This window comes from Colias philodice, chromosome 6 (assembly GCF_061535455.1).
Source record: "Colias philodice isolate Cphi_HAF_F1 chromosome 6, ilColPhil1 Martin Lab GWU primary, whole genome shotgun sequence".
In the NCBI taxonomy this organism is placed as follows: Eukaryota; Metazoa; Arthropoda; class Insecta; order Lepidoptera; family Pieridae; genus Colias; species Colias philodice.
In genome coordinates this window covers 8714955-8737019 of record NC_143091.1, presented here as the reverse complement: position 1 = coordinate 8737019, position 22065 = coordinate 8714955, and the positions used below count along the sequence as shown (strand labels likewise).

Genomic DNA, 22065 nt, shown 5'->3' with positions numbered 1-22065 from the left:
GCATTTTTGTAGCTAGATAATTCGCTTGCGGTATCCATCTTAGGTTATGGTCTATTTGAATGCCTAAATATTTACAATGCTCTACACGCGTTAAGTTTATACAAGCACAACTACTGATATAATGATGATGTCTGTTACACGGATAGGTATGCAATTTAATATTAAAATCACTGGTAGGCAATCCAGTTTTTGTTTTTGCGAAACAGATAAGATTTGATTTTTTTATGTTGAGTGATAGAAGGTTGTCCTCAAGCCATCTAGATGTCGCCGCCAATCCTGCCTCTGCAACTATTTTGATGTCACGCCAGTTTTTGTGGTGGAATAGGATGACAGTGTCATCGGCGAACATAGTAATGTCAGCGTTGGGTATCTGCATCATGCACAGTGGGTTAATGTAGATCAAAAATAAGATTGGCGCGATCGTACTTCCTTGAGGGATACCGTACCGAGAGCTAGATGCCTCATTGCTTACCTGGCCATCTACTTTCACACGCTGTGATCTGTCAGTAAGATAGTCCTGGAACCAGTTCAAGGCCACTCCTCTGATTCCAATATTTTGCAATTTAGCAATGAGGATTCTAGACGACACGGTATCAAACGCCTTTTGGAGATCTAAAAATATTCCAAGGCACTTCTCACCACGATCCAGATATGTAGTTATAAGTTCGGTAAGTCTTAGCGTCGCATCCTCAGTTGAGACTCCAGAACGGAACCCAAACTGGTGTCGTGAAATTATATTATTTACATTTAGGAAGTCAATCAGTCTTTTGGTAACAACCTTTTCTAAGATTTTAGAGATACTGGGTAGTAAGGAGATCGGTCGGTAATTGGAAGGTTCTGTAGCAGCACCTGACTTGAAAATTGGTACTATTACAGATTTTTTTAAAGACGAAGGAAAGATACCAGAGCCAATACTAAGGTTACATAAAAAGGTTATTGGGTCCACTAAAATTTGAGAGAACTTTTGTAGTATATGCGAAGTCAAACCGTCCCACCCCGGCGAACTGCTCTTTTTCATTGAGTGAATGATCTTATTTACTTCATAGGAGTCTGTTGGTGTTAAAGCCATGGAGTGGAGCGGCCCGTCCTTACTTGTCGCATTTCTGGTAAGTTCATCCTCAGTTTTATCAATAGAGTTTAAAATTTTGTTTGCTAAATCCTGCCCTACCCCAGTGAAGAACTTGTTAACAATATCAAGAGACTCAACCGCATTTGTATTGTTAGTTATTAAATTATTAGAAGTTGCCGTTTTTTTGTTCATATTGCAAATTTCCTTTATTGTATTCCAGGTGTTTTTAATATTCCGATTATTACAGAGTAACTGATTTCTATAATATTGATTTTTTTGTGTCTTAATGATTCTGTTGCACATATTCCTATAGCGTAAGTAATTGAAATGCATAATTTCATTCTTCGGTTGTTTTTTAAGTTTTTTGTGCATTGCATCTCGTTTTCTTATAGATCTCAATATTGCAGGTGTAATCCAGGGTTTCAAAATTTGTTTATTTTTAGGTATTGTTTTAATTATAGAGCTCGCCACTATAGAATCTTTAATACAATTTAAAAGGGTATCTGTTGCTAGGTTTACGTCCGTCATATCATAAAAGTTAAATTTCAGCCAAGGCTTTTCATTTAGTTTGTCACCGAGTAATTTCATGTCGATGTTGCACTTTTTGTTAGGCTGGATTTGGTTGGATATTTTTGTTTCTTCAATAAAGAGAACTATGGGCTTGTGATCAGTCAATTCAGGCAATACAACAGTTTGAAAAGGTTTTGAGGTTTTTATCATAAAGTGGTCTAGACAGGCATTTTTACGAGTTGGTATGTTGATTCCTTCAATTAAACCGTGCATTGCAATCATATTCAGATATTCGTTTGTGTGGTTACTTTTTAGTTCGTTAATTGTGTCAAGGTTCATATCCCCGGTGAGTATGATTTCTTTAGATTTAATATTTTGTAGTATTGTGTCTAATGAATTAAGATAAGGTGAGGCGTTGGAGAAACTGGGCGGTCTATAGGAACAAACGATGCTGCAGGTACCATTAATAGTCAATACGAGGCAGTTGCCTTCTACTATGAGCGGTTCATGGCACAAAGTATTTAAACCTCTCCTAACATAGGCCACAATGCCGTCGTTTTGGTTTAAGCTGTGTTGTGAGTAGAACATATCGTACTGGTCCATTGTCGGTGGCGTACTGTCAGCATTCGTCCAGCACTCGGTGAGCACGATGACGTCTAGTTGCATATCCATAGCACTGATGTGAGCTATTAATTGGTCGAAGTTACAGTTTATACTTCGTATATTAGCTGTTAGTATAGTGAAGCCTCGCTTTGTATGCCATTTGAGCACATAGCGGCATTCTGAATATGTATCGACATTTACACATGTTGGTTTTATATAATTATCCAGATCCGAATTTATATTGTTAACTAAGACATTGAATGTTAAAAGTAATATATGATAAATGTCACTAAAGTAAATGAAAACACGTACGTTTTAATAAGATATAATTCGTGCGTTTGATATAATTCGTGGAAGAATGATAATATTACAATTTTAAACGCCTGGCACGTTCTTGAAGAAATATATATGTTTGTGCGTATTTGATAAGTGAGAATTTGTAGGCGCAAGAAATTTAAATTGTAGCCTTTATTAAACACTTTAAATTGAAATTGTGTATAACTTATAAAGTTGTGGTGTGTAGTAATGGTTTTGTATAAATTCTGGTTGTGTTTAATTTGTGTTGTGTGTGAGTTGGGGTGATAGGAGTTGGCTTTTATTAAACTAATAACTATTTTATTGACAAGATATAACTTATACAATGGAAATATGAAAGAAACGTTAGCAACAATGAGAATAAACACTAGTCATATATCTTTTTTGATTTGTCTGAGTTGGTCTTCATTTCTTATTAGTATATGCGGTGATCCTTCCTTTTGACGTAAATAGATTCTTCCATTTGACATCCAACAAAAAGCGTATGATTCAGATTTTGCGAATTCCCTTGCACAGTAGAACATGCGTCTGTCTACTGGGGTCAGATAGTCCGATACAAAGGCTGGAGAAGGCTGCCCCTCGAAGCCGAAATGATTGGTATTAATTTTAGGACTTCCCGTCTTCTTATTGAATTTCTTGATAGCATCCAATACTTTGTCCTTGGATTGGGTATCAGTAAACTCCATAATTACAGGTGAGTCATGGGCTTCTCTCCGGCTTGGAAGGCGAAAGACATCGCGTATGTTTGAATACAGAGATTGTAATGAAAGGCTGTTGAGAAAGTTTTCTGCGTTTACAAATAAGTCGTTCTTTTTTTCATTTACCTTTTTAGGCAACTTCCTTATTTCTATGCTAGTTTTTCGGTTACCTCTTTCCAAATTGTTCATCCTATCTTCTATGGTATTTAGTCTAATATCTATATTCTTTGATTCATTTTTTATCACCTTTAATTGATCATGTAAGTCTTCTATTTTATCAGATAGAAAGTTTATGGACACCTCGATGTCTTTATTAGTGTTTTTAACCGATATTATATTTTTATCTAATTCGGCAATAGTTTTTTCCAGCTTATCCAGGCGACAATTTTGATTATTTGACAATTTGTTGAACATTTCAAGGAGCATATCATGCATTTCTGTCTTGAATATTACAAACTCGTTCTTTTCATCGCCTGATAATCGTCTCCTTTTTTCGCACCTTAGCGTGATATTCGAGTCGAAGGCGCTTTCCTCAGGATTCAAATTTAATTGTGGCGCCGAAAGCGTTTTATTTGCATGCGGAGGTGAATGATACATGTTATGATAAAATTGTTTTATCGTTATAGCTGATTCAATGTAGAACGTGAGAGAGAAAAAAAAAAACAAATAAATCAGAAGGTAGGAAAAAAAAATTCTTCGATCAGTGCTTCTCTTTCGCTCGCGTTGCGTACGGGCAGTTGTCAAAGCTTCAGTGTCACACCGCTCACGTGTTGTTTGCAAATTGAGTGATGAGTAAATGCTTCGAGTGTAATTAGCGTGATGTAATGATGATAGTACTCACTGGATAACTGCGGTACCATGGGAACACGTAGCGAGGAGATTGTATTGTTAGTTGATCGAACTTATATTTCCCTAATATTTACTATGCAATTGTTTTAATTAAATGCAGGATTGAAAAGTAATACACACGTCCGTACGTCTTTACGATCGACGAGGGAAGGGAAGACTTTGTTCAAGCGGTCGAGGGTTCGAGACTAAGCGAGCGTGCAAAATTTAAATTTATTTTAAATTTGTCTCCTCTAACCACGTTATGCTCCACTTAGCAAAGGAACACAGCTTGAGGAAACCAACCAAGGAATAGTTCATCACATATTGTGTTTTTTACAATTTATATTTTCAGTAAATTCTGTGTCATAAAATTTTCCACATATTTTACATAATCTGCAAAATTTACAACCATTGAGATCCGTAAACCTTTTTATTTAAAAACGAATTTTTAGCATGATAAATGAGTTCCTTGTTACCCAAATAGAATATTAAAACTTTCCCTTGCGTACTTTTGTGAAAGCTTACTTACCTTTAATTTAAATATTTCTTAAACATTATTTATGGACGGCAAAATCGCTGGACCAACTATTTTATAAGAAAGGAAAATTTCGTATTTATGGCTTGTTATACAAAACACAATTATTAAATCACGCACCAGTGAATTGCTTGTTTAAAGACAGTCTACATATAATAATTCATGCATCACAATTCCACTACGATACTATCATAATGTATTCTTCAATAATACTTACAACATCAATAATGTGGTGTAAGGACACTCCAAAAGTCACAAGTAAAGGGTGTGATGAGTTTTCAACAGGTCTCACTGAAGGGTCATACTTGTCCATTAGATGCCGAACCAGCTGGTATTCTTCATCACAAGAAAATGCACCTGCAAGAACATATGTTTGGTAACAAATTCACCATCAACTCAAAGACTTTCAGGATACACAACGAATAATTTAGATTATATCGTACATGTTTATTATAATAAATACTTAATTGGCCACTAAAAAAGGAACACGAAACTCGAACGTAAAGAATATACATACAATAAACACGGAAAAACGGCAAAAAAGGCGGTCTTATCACTGGAAACTATATCTTTCATCTCACACTGTTCTGTGATCACACATGTCACCCGTACCTACAGCTATATCTAGAAAGATATAGCTGTAGGTACGGGTTATAGAAATAAAAAGTAGCAAATGCTTCGCGAAAATACATAAGCTTGAAACACCTCTATTGTAGCAAAAGCGAGATCTCTGTACTGAGTGTCGCTTTTAGCATATATATATTATTTTAACCTCCACAATATTTTCATGATAACCGCAACTTATGACACGTCATATTTTACAATAGACTTCTCATGACGCGTCATTTATCGCTGTCGTCAACAAGCCCTTTAAAATTATGTTTATCCTTTGAAAATACGGGACACACAATATTGCTTTAGAGCACCTTCGACAAATGTTGTTATTTATATAAAACAGGGATTTGCTTTGTTAAATATTTCAATATAAAGTATTTGCAATATCACTAATGCTTCGTGTTTAATATTCTCCATTATATTGCCGACCTTAGCTTTTATTAAAATAACTGGCCCTGTAAGCTAGCTGCAACTAGCCAAGCCAAGACTTGATGGATATTAAAATTATTAATGTTTTTTTTTAAATTGTGATTTGTTAATACCATTCTTTTATTTCATTGTTACATTACTACGTACTTATAGAGACAAATAAAATAATTATAATTCGCACTGAGAATCTTTATAAAATAAAACTGATATTATTATAATCGGGTTCATATCAACAAAACTTCAGCTGTCTTCATTTAGAGGACACATAACATGTATAAGTATAACTATAATATGTATACTCATTATAAAATATTATCAACAACGTTACGGTGGTCTGTTCATGACATCTGGTAATAAAGCAACGTAAAGGTACCAATGAGCACCACATCAAAGGTTTAATTAATTATTGTCCACAGTGCCACACTAGAAAACTTTGATCCCATTTGTCATATACATAATACGTATTTTATAATCTTGCTGTACATATTTGTTTTGATACAAATATTTGATTCAGAATATCCGTAAAATGCAAACAGAAATATCACATCTAATTGGTCTTTTCAGATTCATGTTTTCAATAAACATAGAGAGAGAAATTGTCGAGTGCAATACAATACATTAGTTAATAAAAATTCTATATATTTAATGTGGTTTATATTAGACAATAGATAGGTATATGTATAGATTTTTTTTCATATCTTAGTTCAATTCTGACGCAAGAACGATCAGTGAGTAAGTTGATTTTCCAACTTACTCAATTACTTTCAGTTAATTTAAATACATACTTATATTAACAACATCCATTTTAGCAATAGACAATATAAATAAAAATTTCATAGTTGATACGTGTTAGTATTCTGTACTAGCACGGCTAAAATTTTTATAGTTATTCCTTCAAGTGGCATTTTATGCAGGGATCTCTCATCTCTGCTGACTAACTATAAAACTAAAGTAACTTATCACTTACGTACCGTTTATGAGGTATAAATAAGAATTATCTTAGATAGAAATATAAATGTTTGCAAAGCTTACACCAGCATGTTAATAATATTACTTTAACAAAGAAATTTAATTAAAGCTTTAGATGATTTTTAATCAATTTCTAAAACATAAGTGTTTGATGTTGCACCTGAATACTCAGAGAAAAAGCTCGCCCTAAATACCAAATTTTATAACAACACTAGGTTCCCGCCCGCGGCTTCGCCCGCGCAGTCAAAGAAAAACCCGCATAGTTTTCGTTCCCGTGGGATTTCCGGGATCACATCATTTTCCCGGGATAAAAAGTAGCCTATGTCCTTTCTCGGGTATCAAAATATCTCCATACCAAATTTCATGAAAATTGGTTCAGTAGTTTAGGCGTGATTGAGTAACAGATAGACAGACAGAGTTACTTTCGCATTTATAATATTATAGTATGGATAACTTAGCAACATTATGTCAAAGAAATAAGTCTTCTTATAACAGTCCTCAGAAAAATAAATCTCGATTCAGCATTTGTAGATGGGCTTGTATTTTCTAATCTAGACGAATTGGACACGTAAAACTCGGCTAAGCCAGTTGGTATTTTTAAAGTAACTAATTGAAACCCAAGCCGTTTCCCAACAATCTCAAAGTAAAGATTCTATAGACTCAGAAATTACCTCTTCCCAGTGTAAGTGCCTTTAAATTTTCTTTGTTCATTGATTCATTTTGTAGAATATTCTGGGAAAGTGGATTTTTTTAATTAAAATTATTATTGATCCAGAATCCATACTAATGATTTTGCCGAAAGGAAGTGACATTCAGCGTTTAAAAAAGGAAAGTATAATTTTAACGTCAATTTTATTACAAGCATTACTTTAACATTTCTAAGCGAAAAGGGTTGAGCAAATTAACTTTTTATTTGAATAAAATATTAAATCGGGCAGGCTTAAAATCATCTACACCCTTTATTTGGAAACTGAATTGTATAATAACTGTTTTAATTAAAACTTTATTTTTTTTGCAGATCTTAGTCGGACTTTATCCAGACGTTATTACACGACTTTCGAACTTGTTTGTTAGTGTGTTTATAGATTTCTTAATATTGATGAAAGTAGTAGATTTGATAATAAAATTGAGTGAGTGAAAAACCTACCTACCTAGTTACTTCTGTTACTATAGGTAAATTGATAAAAACTGTTTTAATGCTTAAAGTTTTTATTCGAGCATTTCCTCTCTATCATTTTCATTTATACGATAAACAGCTGAGTCCCCGTGATCCAATTTGACTGATGTGACAAGGGTCAATAAAAACAAAATTAACCCTTATGAAAATGTTTCCAAGATAGTCTAAGATTACCATGATAATACAAATAACATTAGTACAAAAAATAAAGAAACCTAATACGTCTGTCTCTTTCTACTATTTTCTCTTCACATAATATATTGTAAACCTATCCAATAAATAGAATCCTCTCCAATATTATATTGGGTCTGGGTGTTATTATCTATATATGTATTTATTAAATATTATATTTATCGTCGCCTAGTACCCACAACACAAGCCTTAATTGAGCTTACTGTGGGACTAGGTCGATTTGTGTAATAATGTCCTATAATATTTATTTATTTATTATTTATTTATTATAAATGCGAAAGTGTATGTTTATCCTTTGGCAACGAGGGCAAAGCCGCAGGCGGAAAGCTCAGTTTCAGTTCCAATGAGATTATACCTTCATTTTTCTAATAAATGAGCTTCAGAATATTTCATATATTTTCATGGAAATGCATTTGGTTTATTAAAAATATTTTTTTTAGGTTAGGTTCATCTAATTGTGTCGACAACTAACATATTTTCAGTCAATTAATGCAATACATAAATAAAATGAAACAGATCATGATGAAATATTACTGCAAATTTTAATAAAATATCCTATTTAATAGAGTTAAGGAAGGAGCCTGATTAATATATCTAATTTATCAAATCTGTGAGCCTCATCGTTATAAATTACATTATTTTAATATTTTGATCACCATCAGTCAGATAATCTTTTTTTTTCTTAATTAGTAATGAAGCAATTCATTTTAATTTATCAAAAGTATTTTTTGACTCTAAAATTCCTGTAGGTACTTCGATTATACCTACATGTCTCATGTTACTGAAAAAAGGGGCAGTCCAATATTCTAAACGTGAATTTTAATTTCTACAAAGGAAATCTTAAAAGCAGAACTTACAAACAACTTTAAATGTACAAAGACTCTTTATATGTGTGGAAAAGCATTCTTTGAGCATTTACTAATGTGACTCTTGTACTTTTTCTTTTTTGCTCGTGTCTAGGGCATGTGGTCTTGTGTCAAGAATAATCACCATTTTATGGTTAAAATTTACAAGTCAAAGTGTAAAAGAGTATAAAAGAGAAAAAAAGGTAGAGTAATTTTCTAAAAATAAAATCTTTCTATGTACTTTATAATATATGTACTTTATTACCTACCCAAGTTAGGTTGGACGCGCGAAATTCACTATAACAGTGGACTGGTTGGACTATGTGATAATTAAGGTAATGTAAAAAAACCGGCCAAGTGCGAATCGGATTCGCGCACGAAGGGTTCCGTATCTACCATGGGGACCCCCATAATATTTTACTTTTTTTAATTTTTAGTATTTCAGATAGACAACGAAGTCTCAGTAATAGGGTCCCGTTTTACCCTTTGGGTACAGAACCGAAGAGAGTGTGTCTCGACCTCACGTGTCAGAAGTGAAACTTCTTTGGCAAGATTCAAAGATACCAAAATCGTCGCCTTTGTTTACTCTCAACCCGCCTAAAGAAGTTTCACTTTAAAACAAAAACACATCTACTTATAAGTAAAACATACGGTAAGTAATGAGAGAAAAGTATACAAAAATTTCGTACAAAATTAATTAGATAGCTATAGCAGATTTACATACATCTAGTAACGTTTACAGTACCTAATTGTTGTATTGTTAAAAATATTACATTTTACTCATAAAAAGAAACTTGTACAGAAGTTGTAATAGTATTGCGTGTGTAAAGAATTGTCAAATTGATTAATGTTCCTAAGCGCGAAAACTATTTTCATTTGGTCTTTCTACACACATCTATTTCCTTAACTTTGTCGCATACAAATTGTATTTTTCTACGTGATTTGCGAACAAAATTACTCAAGAAGCAGTGTTTAAATTATAATTATTTCTGTAAATGTGCAACATTTAATAACTGTACGATACTACAGTCTACAACAAATATGAAATACAGCGTCTTACGTCTTAACGTTAATAAAAATAAAGATTCGTAATACTTACTTCAATATTAGATATTTATTTTTAAGACAATTCAGGTCGGTCAGCCTGTTTTTGTACTACATGACGCTTAAAATACCTAATTATCGATTTGTGTATTTTTTGCCAAAACTAAAAAATATTGAAAGGAAATCATACCTTTTAAAATTAATGGTGAAAGGATCCAAATAAACTTCAATGTTTTTAGCCACATATTCATAATAACTGCCTTGTATAAACTCGGTATATTATACGAAATATAAATGTAAAGCAAATCCCAAAAAACATATTAAATGTAATCACTCAATAATGTAAAGTTTATGCAATAAACGCATAAATTCATTACTATCGCAAATTTTAAACACAACACTTCCTTTGTACTAGTGATTATACAATAGGCAATAAATTCGGTGTAGCCTCAAAACATTTTTATGTAATAAATTGTTTATGACGTTCGTAAAATGTGATTAACGGTGCGGATAAAAGTTGATGTTTGCGTGAATGGCGCGCGTGCTATCTGCCGCGGCTTTCGAAGCACTGAGCGCGGAGCTTAGCCAGTTGGGCTCTACGAGTTGTGTGCTACGAAATACATGTAAGCTTTATTTTAAAGTCCCAAGTTGGTATAAAAACTTTAATTTGCTAATTTTAGGTACGTTTTTTAATTGATGTTAGCATCGTTTATTTAAAACCAATATTTCTTCATATTTTCTATTGCAACGTACAATATTTTACTCGTAAAGTCAAAACAAAACCTAATGCCAATTGGTCCGATCCGTTCTAGACTTTTTTTTTTACAAATTGCTCTAAAAATCTTAAAGAAAATAAAAAAGAATCATTATTGAAAATATTATATGAGCTTTGAGCAAGAATATGAAGTAACTTTGGAGTAACTATCCTTATGTGGACCAATAGTAAACACTTCTTACCTTACTAAAAAGAAGGATATTTTGATGTAACGTCGGAAATAGCTTTCAAGTGTCATTTGATGGGTAGTGTAAACATTGTACACCTATGAAAACCTATTCTAGCGAAACTCTTGATGGTCGAATAAATCTTTTACGTTTAAAGTGTCACTTAACCGGGTTTAAAGTGACATGATTAAATTTAAGGCGCGGGACATATACAAGCGGCGCGGCGCGCCGCGGGCGCGCTGCCGGCGTGCATCGGGTGCGCTATTGGCATTTTGTATGAAATAATTTTGGAAAGGCGCAACCTTGGCGCAACCTTGGCACAACCGTGGCGTGCCGTCTCGACGCCTGTCCAAAATTCTTTCATACAAAATGTATAAGAAGGACGTGGTGCAAAACAGATTCAAGAGGTGCGCTTATGGCACGCCCGCGCCCGCGCCGCTTGTGTTTGACCCGCGCCTAAGGAAGTGGTTGATTCGTAAACTACATTGAACGAATTTCAACACTTGTAGAAACTGATTTTAGTTTGGTTTCACTTTCTGGAAGATAGCAGCTTACCAGGATTTTAGCAGTTGACAAAGTACAGAAACAAGCCACTTTCCGATTTATCGTTACCTGCATTTGCTGCAGTTAAGCGATCTATGCTGAAGTGGAAAGAAATAGAAAGACTGCCTGCGACATTTAAATACATAATGGGAATTGTTACATGCGTGCGTAACTTATTTTAATACTTTTTTCCCACTCTCTCTCTTTCATTTAATATACAGTATATTTTTTTGCACAGTAATAAAAATAAGGCAGTGGAATTTCAACAACCTATAGATATTAATTAAATATTCCCGTATTGTTAAATTGTATACGGCTTCAAGCTTGGACGTTGATACTTTTTTATTAAGAGTTACCGAGAGTACAAAGAAAGTGTTGCTTTGACTATCGAGTTTAAAAGTCTGTCAATATGGAAACTTATCCCTGCAACTCGATACAGAGTACAAGAAAGAATTTCTTGTTGAAAAATATGATTGAAATATTGACTGAAATCATTCATTGTACCTATCCATCGATTTTAATTAAATAAAATAAAACTTTAATGCATAATTTGAAACGTTTGACATTTTATACTAGGTATACTAGCTTACCGCCCGCGGCTTCGCCCGCTTGGTCTAAAACCTAATAAATTATATACTAAAACCTTCCTCTTGAATCACTCTATCCATTAAAAAAAACCGCATAAAAATCCGTTGCGTAGTTTTAAAGATTTAAGCATACAAAGGGACATAGGGAAATAGGGACAGAGAAAAAGACTTTGTTTTATACTATGTAGTGATGATAGTGAAGATATTCCGCTAAAGGAAGGAAATATTCTGAAAAAAACGGTGTCCCGAATAGCGAATGCTGTCTTGTGGAACATTCACCTGAGTGTGAAGAACACAGACAATTAAAGATACCTAGATATCAGATACCTGTAGGCTGGCTTGTTACATTTTCCAGTGTCATATATCGTAAATACTGCCACATTAACCAGCAGCATTTTTCATTTTATAACAGTAACCTGTAAGAATATTGGAAAATTTATAATTATCATAGTAATGAAGGAAAAAATATTCTATTGTTTGTAATGTATGTACGGATGGTTTTATAAATAATTGTTTAGAAGTACCTACTTTAAATATGAAACGTGCCTATCTGTAGATTTCAAATTAATAAACCTTCTTGGGACGAAATAGGACTTGGATATCGCTCCTTGGAATCTGTACCACGGAATACCTAAATAATTAAATTGTATAATACATAGTACCAAGGACTAATCGTCGCGACATTATAACGAGACACTTATGTTAGAATTAAGATCGATCTAGTAAGATGTTTAGTGTTTACAGTATATTACAATAACAACTTAGTACCTAATGAACAAGTGGAACCACTTACAAAATGTGTCTCAAAATCCAATCAACTTTTTGAAATTTAATTTACAATTAATACAATACTTGTAGAGCAACATGCGTATGCTTATGTATATGCATGACATGAATACTAACTCAAAAACTTATATAATTACAAATATTATATATACGTGCGAGCATTTCAATCAAGTGCTAATTCAACCTATTTAAATTTTAATTCGATTACGTACGTTGCAGGAAAAAATCCTTAACAAATTTGAAATAATGTTAGTGGAATAATAAAACTTAAAAGTAAACCTTGATCAATTTATATCTATTCTAAAAAATTATATAGGATAGTGAACTTAATGTTAGTTAATGTGAACACTATTGCGTGGTTACCACACTATTAAGGTGATGAATTAATTTTTCTAACATTTACGGCCCTTTTTAAACCTTCGTAATTTTTATATTATTAAAGTTGTCGTGATGAAAATTCTTGACAAGAAAGTTCAATAGTAACACAATACGTCTACCGTTTTAGAAACATGATTCCATGATATTTTCTCGATAGAAAAAAAATACAAAGTTCTCATTGTTATTTTTTTATAATCTCTGGCATCTTCAAAATAACAAACGTAAAGTTACGACTTTTTGGATATTAACTATAAAATATACAACCTATACGTCTACCGATTTAGAATTTTGAAATATGCGATGGTTTTGAAATAAACAAGAAATACTTGAAATTAGCGCGCGACCAGCCAATATAGCGAGAGCCGCCCTGTACCTTCCTACCCCGATCGCTGCACGAGTCATTCCCGCTACGGCCGTCACACGGGGAACTTGTGTCGCTCGCGCAATCGTAAAAAAGGGTGACAACACGATAAGACAAAATGAGACAAATGGGGACAATAAAGAAAATAAGAAGAAGAAACATAAAGGTTGGAGGAAAAAGAATGCTTACAATTGGAACAAATTAATGAAGTAAGTTGGTTTTATTTTAAATTTGATGATAATTGTATTATAGACGATGTTTGATATGTATCCCTGTTTTAAGTACATAACGAATGTGTAAGATTTTTTCATTTATAGCATAGATAATCTTTTCAGAAATCCGGAATCCAGAAGGAAAATAAACCCACTGATTGTTACTGATTGTTTTGTTATGTGAACCCACTCCTTCGTAAGTACCTTTATTCAGTCAAAAATGTATGTTATCAACGTTCTACTGGTTTTATCGCATGATTCCATTTTTAGCAAAAAGCAACAAAGTGCAAAGAAATAAAAAATCATGGTGAACTTAGTGGAAGTATGGTGGCCGTAATATGGAACAGGAGCTCATTGGAGTAGTATTATATTTTAAAAAAATACGAAAAAATTTCAAGAATTACATTTCTTAGTAGGTGGTAGATAAGTATGTTGTATAAAGAATTTGATGTTGATATTTATTTCATTTATACTTACTACATCTGTGCGGGAAATTGCTTAGTACTAAAACAGGTTTATATTCATATTTACATAGTAATGTGAGTTTTAATTTCGAAAAATTTTGTGTAAGTATATTAAATTGAGTTCCTGGGTGATCTGGAAATACAATTGGGCCCGGAAGATGGCGCTGCAGTCACTCCTCCTAATCACATGAACCGATTTGGATGAATATTTGTGTGCACATTTCATTGTTGTGGGATGATTGGTTGATTCGTTTTCACATTAGCTAATATTATGTATTTTTGTTGTAAACTTAATTTAATGTTTATAATACATTATTATTGGTATAAATAAGCCAGTGTTCGTCTCACATTGCTGTACCTGCCTACCTACCCTACCAGGGCCTAACTTTGTTCTGGCTATTTTATTTTGATTATTTGTAATGAATAATATTACAATTATAATAGAGTGCAAAAAATAAATACATGCGTCAATATATTTTGTGTTTTTTTTTAAACAATTTTTTTATTTAAAAAAATATCATTCCGACCGCGGCTTTGCCCGCGTGGAATTAGGTTATATCGTGAATCCTGTTTTATCCCACAGAAGTGTTCAGTTCGGATAAAAAGTATCCTATGTGTAAATCCAGGCAATTAGCTATTTTTTATCAAAATTGGTAATGTAGTCTTGACGTGATTAAGTAACAACTAACAAAAAAATATACAAATTAACATCCAAAGTTTCGCATCAGTTTTACTGTATTAGTGATATCTTCCACTCTTGACTTTGACTGAGAAGAATTAGGGTTTATAACTTCTTTCAGAAATAGTAACTTTCATTTCTGGGCATGATGTAATATCTACGTCAGCATCAAATTCTATCTAAATCAATTCAGTAGTCCGCGTTATTGAGTACCATTTCATTTTTTCAGAGTAACAATATTTTTTGTTATTTTAAAGATTATTTATAACCTGTATTATTTTGTAATAAAGTAAACATTACGAAATAATAATAATTATTAATAATGTCTATGTAGTTGTTGGAAAGAAGATTATTTGTTTATAAGCAAGAAAATAAAACCAATAAATCAACAATTGAATAAATGTATAACAATATTATAACTGTATGACGACTCCATACATGTTTGTCCCGAGTCGGCCAGCGGCAGCGCGGCGAGTTTGCAAGAATGACTTCGCGCACACCCGCGTTCACGATAGCGAGCTATTAGACTCCGCCCGCCAAGCAGTGGATTTTTTTTTGTGTATCGTCTTAAATGAAATTCCACAAGCCGCTCACATTGGCGACTGAGACGGATAGCTCATCTAACTCAAAGCAGCTAATTACGATCATTGTATGTTCGTAATTTCATCGCAATTAATATTATTTGGATAACATTATAATGTTACATAGTACCTAAATGTTTATAAAATGTAAACCTATATGTTGCTTGATAGAGATATCGGTAGGTACTCATAAATTTAGGTTATGCGATTCATTTCGTCAGACTGAAACATTTATTACGCAAAACTAAATGGAATGCAATATTCATAATGCAATATCCTTTCGGCACGTGTGTTTGGATTTTTACCTACTCGGACGAAATCACGGGCGGAAAATTGGTTCTTATTATACAAGTTTTTATTTCCACTTCACTTCTGACAATCATGTAACAACACGTGTATAAATATTAATAATAGATAAGAACGTAAATAAAGAATCATACTTTTAGGCTTTGGCCATCCTTCATGATGAAATAATTAATTATTATTACAAAGCATTCTTATTAAAAGAAACCAAAAAAATACATCACACCAAGGAACGTTCAAAGCAGTCAGAGTTTTAGAGAGATCTACAGGTCATGTTCAGGATCAAAAACAAAAAAAGTACTAAGTATATTTTTAAACGAAATACGTTCGCTGAAAACGACAGGTGTGGCTGGTTCCTCAGTATCAGTCGTTTTATTGGTTCTTCCAGCTGTTGCATTCGTAATTTGCATACTTTCAATAATTCACTTTCATTTGTGCCGGCATTTTAATGTAGAAGAAATATGCTACGAATCGAGCTAGCTCTTAATAGTGATTCAAAGTCGTTAGTCGCTGCTTTGTCATTTTTGTTATACTCATGTTGGGTTATACCAACTGCTATACAGATTACAGAATTTTGTTTTAGATAATGGAAGAGCTTTTAGAAATAAAAAGTTGTTGCTGAAAATTTTATATGTTACATAGTTAGTTACGTATTAAAGTACATAAGTACATTGCTTTTCTGTTATTCATGATGTTTGTTTTTCCACGCAATTCGTTAATATCCATGTGGATTGTGAAATAAATACCTAATTCAATATTATAAAGCCCTTGTTTTAAATGTATTAAAAACTACGAATCGACTTATAGCTACCAAACATATCTTAGACTCTTGCACGACTATAAAAGAATGGACGGAAAATATAAAAAAAAAATTCCACCCCAAGCTCGTACCAACGTCGACAGTTGTAATAAAGTACACATGTCGAAAGAGAATACACAAAATCGTAAGGGTTTTTATTTCAGGTGACAGCATGAAGAGTCATCAAAGGCAAGGTTAGATATACTTATAAACCTACAGCATAGAACAAATAACAAACACAATCTCGTAAACACAGCAAGAAAATTACTGGTTGCCTTTTTAATTTGCTCTGATCTAACTACATATCTACGGCGAAATTTTAAATTTCTTTGTACTACCTAACATTCAAATTAGAATAAGAAGGGCGCACTTTAAACACACTAAAATAATCTAAGTAGATAAGCAGATTTATTATCCAATAAGTAGTCGAAAATCAAATTAATGATATCTTATGAATGCTTAACAATTCATGAAAGCTAAGTACCTACCTAATATTATTTATAAATTTAATTTAATTTGAATAAAGTAACACGATATAAAATTAATGAAAGCTAATTGATTTATTGTATCTACGTAAATTCGCCTTGACATATTTATTAATTTAATAAAGTAAATCATAATAAACCGTTTAGTATTTTCCAAGTAAAATATATAAGCTAAAGATTAACTAATCATGTTTACATCAAAATTGGCACGATCTCAATTGGGATGCTAATCTCGCACAAAAGCTATAAAGTAGGCATAAAGCTGCGTCTATTAAGCACGTATGGTACTTTTTCTAAGTAGCTGAGGTACTTAACAAGTTAATAGGACGATTTTATGTCTTTCACGAATCTCTTGATGTCACGGTTAAGCGGGGATTTTTTTTATAATGTCCAAGTTATGTTGTTTAATTATGTTATCACCTTGTAGCCACCGAAATAAATAACGCATATAAAAAGGTGGGGAGCACTGCGGGTAAAACCGCGGGGCAAGACTAAGTAGTTATAAATAAAATGAATTATATTTGTAAAATCGAATTTTGATCAAAGTCTGGTAAAGTTGAATATTTGGTCCGGGAGCCAGCAGCAGATTTTATGACCAAGTTCCTCTCAAGCGGTAATTAGTAAAATGCATCAAAGTATAGTATTATGAAGCCTCGTGAACGTCAGCTGGAGCTCGGTTGGGGGGAAGAGCGGTTGTAGCCTCCCGTATCAGCTGACGGTTTTTCCACCAAGATACAGCCAGCTGACATATATATTTATCCACAGTTACATATAAGCTATCATCAGGTAAATTTTTGTTTGAGAGGAAATAACGGAAAATAAATTTTTCTTTAAATTTAACTTTCATGTTCAAGACACCAGCTGACGTATAATACACCATGTTGTAACCAGCTAACTATTTTTTTTCGTTGAGATATTGGGTTAGCTACAATTTGACAAATTTTTAGCTGAGAGGAAATGAATGAATGAATGTATTTTTTTTCCTATGTGCGTGGGAGGCTACAACCGCTCACCCCCCCAACAGAGCGCCAGCTGACGTTCACGAGGCTTTATAATACTATACTCTCATTCGTCTGACGAATTATCTCTTGAGAGGAAATAGTTAACCAAATTTGCACCTGGCTCCCTAACCAATTGTTTTAGACACGCTTTTAGACTATCACAAACTAGTTTTGATGGAACTGTAGGATCGTGTATACTTACTAGTAATATGTAAAGACAAAGTTTGAAATCCGTCATGCGGCTGCGGTCCAGCATAATCGCTGTAAGAGATCCGAGCAAAAGTAAGATAGTCACGAATCGCGGAATCCCGTAAACCTCATTACAACACAACCCGTACTGAGTTTATCCGTTGGAAGCGGCTTTTTGAAATATTATGGAAATTTAAAATCTCCTTTCTACATAGACTTTTCCCATTACAAACATATTACATTAAGGTTCTATTTAAGGTTCAGATACAGAGGCTTCTGATATTGGCGTACTTCGTTGCATTTGATTTGTATCCACAATATCTAGGTACGCATTTAAAGTAAAAACATTTCCATTCATGTCTCTAATTGATCATTTAACCTTACCTGTTTTAAATTTAGGCAACCATCAAAGATAAATAATTAATATTATACCTACTCGGTTTCAATAATGAGTTTCAATAATATTATACCTACTCGGTTTCAATATTTCGGGTGTAATAATGAAGATACCTATAAAGCAATGATCTTGAAACATTTCTGCTAAAAATAATTAAAAAAAACTGATAATGAATCCCTGTTTACAAACCTTTTCCTTTTTAATTTTCCATCGAATGGATTTCGTTCTTACTAAAAGACTTAATTACGGCCGATCGAGCAATTGCTTAATGCGAACAAGCTTATATTGAACGTACCTGAATAAACATTTCAGAGTAAAAGATTACAATTTTAAAATTTTCAATGATAAATCCTTGGTTATTCTACGAAAACATACTTCTCATCTTATTTCTCATTTATCTCCTATTTTGGAAGTATGTACATATTATGTACTTGTTTTAGCTGCACAACTATAGATAAGACAAATTACAATAGGTATTTACCTATTTCTTAATTTAGAAAAAAATAGTTTGTAGCTTACAAACATTTTCATCGTTGTACAGAGGATGGGTCATGGGATTGATATTTAATAATTTAAATACGAAAATTATCATTTTATATCGGGAATTTTGTGTGGTTCGTACTTCGTACACGCTTCCTTGAGGATTCCAATCTTAATTCCAATATAAAGCTTGTTGACGCAGCTACGTGATAAGAGTCATCACTACTGTGGCACCACTCTGACAAAATATGAAATTTTAACAGACGATCCAAAAAACAACGGAGGTTCGCAATTCGTAGCATATATTGCTAAGAACAAAAATCAAATAGTATAGCAAAACTTAAGGCTCAGCATTAACCCTCCAGCCTACCTACTATGCAAAACTGCAAAGTTATTATGAACGTAGGTATACAGCCAATCTATCCAACCAAATTTGACGTCAATAACTACAAGTTTTGATTGAAAATGAGATAAAACCTGATAACGTTGTGTTTAACTCATTTTAGGTCACAACTGTCAAAGTTTCAATGGTTAAAACTAAAGTTTTGTAGATACTTAAGAGTTGAGGCTTGAGACATTCAGACAGCGGAGTATTGACCCTTCGTCTAACTTTGACCAAGTTTCAAATTAGGTAAAGGCCAGTTGTTTTCGAATAACAATAATTGTCGGATGTGCTTATGTTTTATCAAATAAGGAAACCGTCTAAAAAGGGGAAGATGTGGGGGAAGATCATTTATGAAAAATTAACCTAGCTAATTTCTCTACTGTGTCTCTACTACTGTAACTGGTTTGCAAGATTTAATTAAATAAAAAGAAACCTGAAAATATTATGTCATAGCAATTCATTGTCACAATTTATCAAAATTATTATGTCAAAAAGTCATGGACGCATAACAAAATATAAATAAATACATATTTACCGTACATATTTATATATTTATTTACAATATACAAAATCTGTTTTTAAAGTTTTACTATGAACGACTTTGCAACTTTAGAAAGAACTATTGTTCGTGAATTGTCCTGTCGAATGTGTCTTTGTACTGACGTCATCAAACTGAAGCCACTCAGTGCAGAACTAAAACGAAAAATTAAGAAACTCTTTGATATTGTTGTACGTATCACCAACAAATATTCAATTTTAAATACGAAGAAGGAAATAATTAACCTTATTTTTTCAGATTCACACTGATGATAGTCTTCCAAAAGCCATTTGTCATGATTGCTTACAGCAAATAAGTAATTTACATCTGTACGCAGTAAAAGTAGAAAAAACACAAAAGTTCTTAGAATTTCACAAAAATAAAACTAATGAAGAAAGGGCTCAGGTAACCACTGAACCCAAAAACTTTCCACTAATAAGTGAATTATCGCCTCGTAATTTAGACACAACAAATACTAATGTGACTCCAGCGGAGCCGCCTAAACCTAAAGCACCTTCCACAGAGTTACAACAAGGTGATACAAAACCAGTAAAAACAAAGCACGTAAAGAAAAAATCACCGTCAGAAATGAAATACTTAGAAGCTATGCCTCTAGAAGAATTTGCTAAAACAGAAAAAGTTGACAAATCTTTACTAAATAGCACAACATCAGCAAATAATACAATCCAAGTGAACAAAAGCGAAAAATCTAAAAAAGAGGAGGAAATAATCAATGATGTTTTGGATGCAATAGTGATTATAGACGGGCGACCTGCGAAGCAAGGCGCTGCATTAGATAGGCAAATAACGCTCTTTTATAAGATGGAATGTTGCATTTGCCATGAAACAGGATTCAATTTTAGGTCTTTAATGAAACACTACAAAGACAGACATGGCGTCCCTGGCTACGTAACGTGTTGTGACAAGAAATTCCACTATTTCTACCCTAAAAAAATTATAGAGCATATGGCTTTTCATCTTCAGCCCAATATATTTATGTAAGTAATATCAAGAAGCTTTAAGATCTCTATCTCTAATGATCTATTTATAAGGATTTCACAAATTGTAGAAGCAATAAGGCGTTGATATTTTAAATTTTGATAAGAGGAATAATTTGTTTAAGGTGTCCGAGTTGCCATCAGAACTTTCAAACTTCCCAAGACTTAACGGAACACCAGAGTAATGGCGGAAGATCCGAAGGGAAGATTCTTTGTCCACGGTGTTCAGAACGCTATCCCACTTACCGGGAACTGGGGGCGCATCTAATAACACACCGTACCGACAAACTGCAATGCGATTATTGTGGAAAACTGTACGTTTATAATATACTCAGTATTTTTGGAAAATTTTACTGATTAGGCACTTTTTTCCTTGAAATCGCAGCGTAAGACATTTTCTTCTATCAGCGCATCTAGCTTGAATAAATCGTAAGATAAGTAGTATAGGTACTTTAAAATAAATGACAATATATAAGCGAGTCGACGATGACGAGAAATTGTCTCGATGTAATTGTGTTTAGGATTTATATTTATATCAGAGCCATAAGATTGAAGATGATTTTTTTTTTGAAATCGGTTTAAAATAACAGCTATTCCGGTATAAGATGACGGGAAGAAATAATAAATATTAAGAATATTCTATTATTTTCCACAGATTAAAACATCATCACCGAAAGAAGTCAGTCAATCATATGGAAGACATAATTTTATGTTCTCAGTGTGTACGCACCCTAAAAAATATTGAAAAACAAGAAAGAGATATTGTAAGTATTTTATTGTTCATTCCAAAGAGTACTATAATAATACGGCAGTTCATTCAATATAATGTTGCCGTGAAAGGACTTGTCGCTAAAATTGAACTTATTTATTGTTAAAATATGCAGATAATTGCTAAGCGTGTAATCTTATAAAATTGCTATTGAATAATGTAATAAACAATTTACGCTTTAGTGTTTTAATTTATAACTTGTTTTAGAAAGAAAAAGTTAAAGCGAAAAGTATTGACGCTATAACAGTGCAGAAGTATCAAAAATTTCGGCAAGCTATGGGACTGTCAGCTGATGAGGAAGCATCGTCTGATTAAAATAAAAATTGTAACATTTTTATATTTCTACCAATGATAAGTTC

General features: G+C 33.0%; 3 protein-coding genes across 4 annotated transcripts in view; 1 reads left to right on the top strand and 2 right to left on the bottom strand.

Annotated features, from left to right (window-relative positions):
• The window catches only part of LOC149487906 (neuronal acetylcholine receptor subunit alpha-10-like), a 30815-nt gene extending 20444 nt beyond the window's left edge, over window positions 1–10371 (bottom strand). For both annotated transcript variants that reach the window (XM_089696624.1, XM_089696623.1), the window contains exons 1-2: window positions 10020–10371; window positions 4776–4915 (exon numbers count right to left, since the gene is read on the bottom strand). In XM_089696624.1, the coding sequence (XP_089552750.1) occupies window positions 4776–4915; window positions 10020–10080 (201 nt within the window). In that variant the 5' untranslated portion in view covers window positions 10081–10371. The remainder of the gene's footprint in view (window positions 1–4775; window positions 4916–10019) is intronic.
• LOC149487907 (uncharacterized) lies at window positions 2869–3792 on the bottom strand. The gene has a single exon (XM_089696631.1). It carries the CDS (start codon window positions 3790–3792, stop codon window positions 2869–2871), a length of 924 nt encoding a protein of 307 aa, XP_089552757.1.
• A 9621-nt stretch (window positions 10372–19992) lies between the features above and the next one.
• On the top strand, window positions 19993–22031 carry LOC149487905 (uncharacterized). Its single transcript, XM_089695907.1, has 5 exons — window positions 19993–20130; window positions 20198–20937; window positions 21063–21251; window positions 21593–21701; window positions 21914–22031. Exons 1-5 carry the CDS (start codon window positions 19993–19995, stop codon window positions 22019–22021), a joined length of 1284 nt encoding a protein of 427 aa, XP_089552033.1. The 3' UTR covers window positions 22022–22031.
• The last annotated feature ends 34 nt before the right edge of the window (window positions 22032–22065 follow it).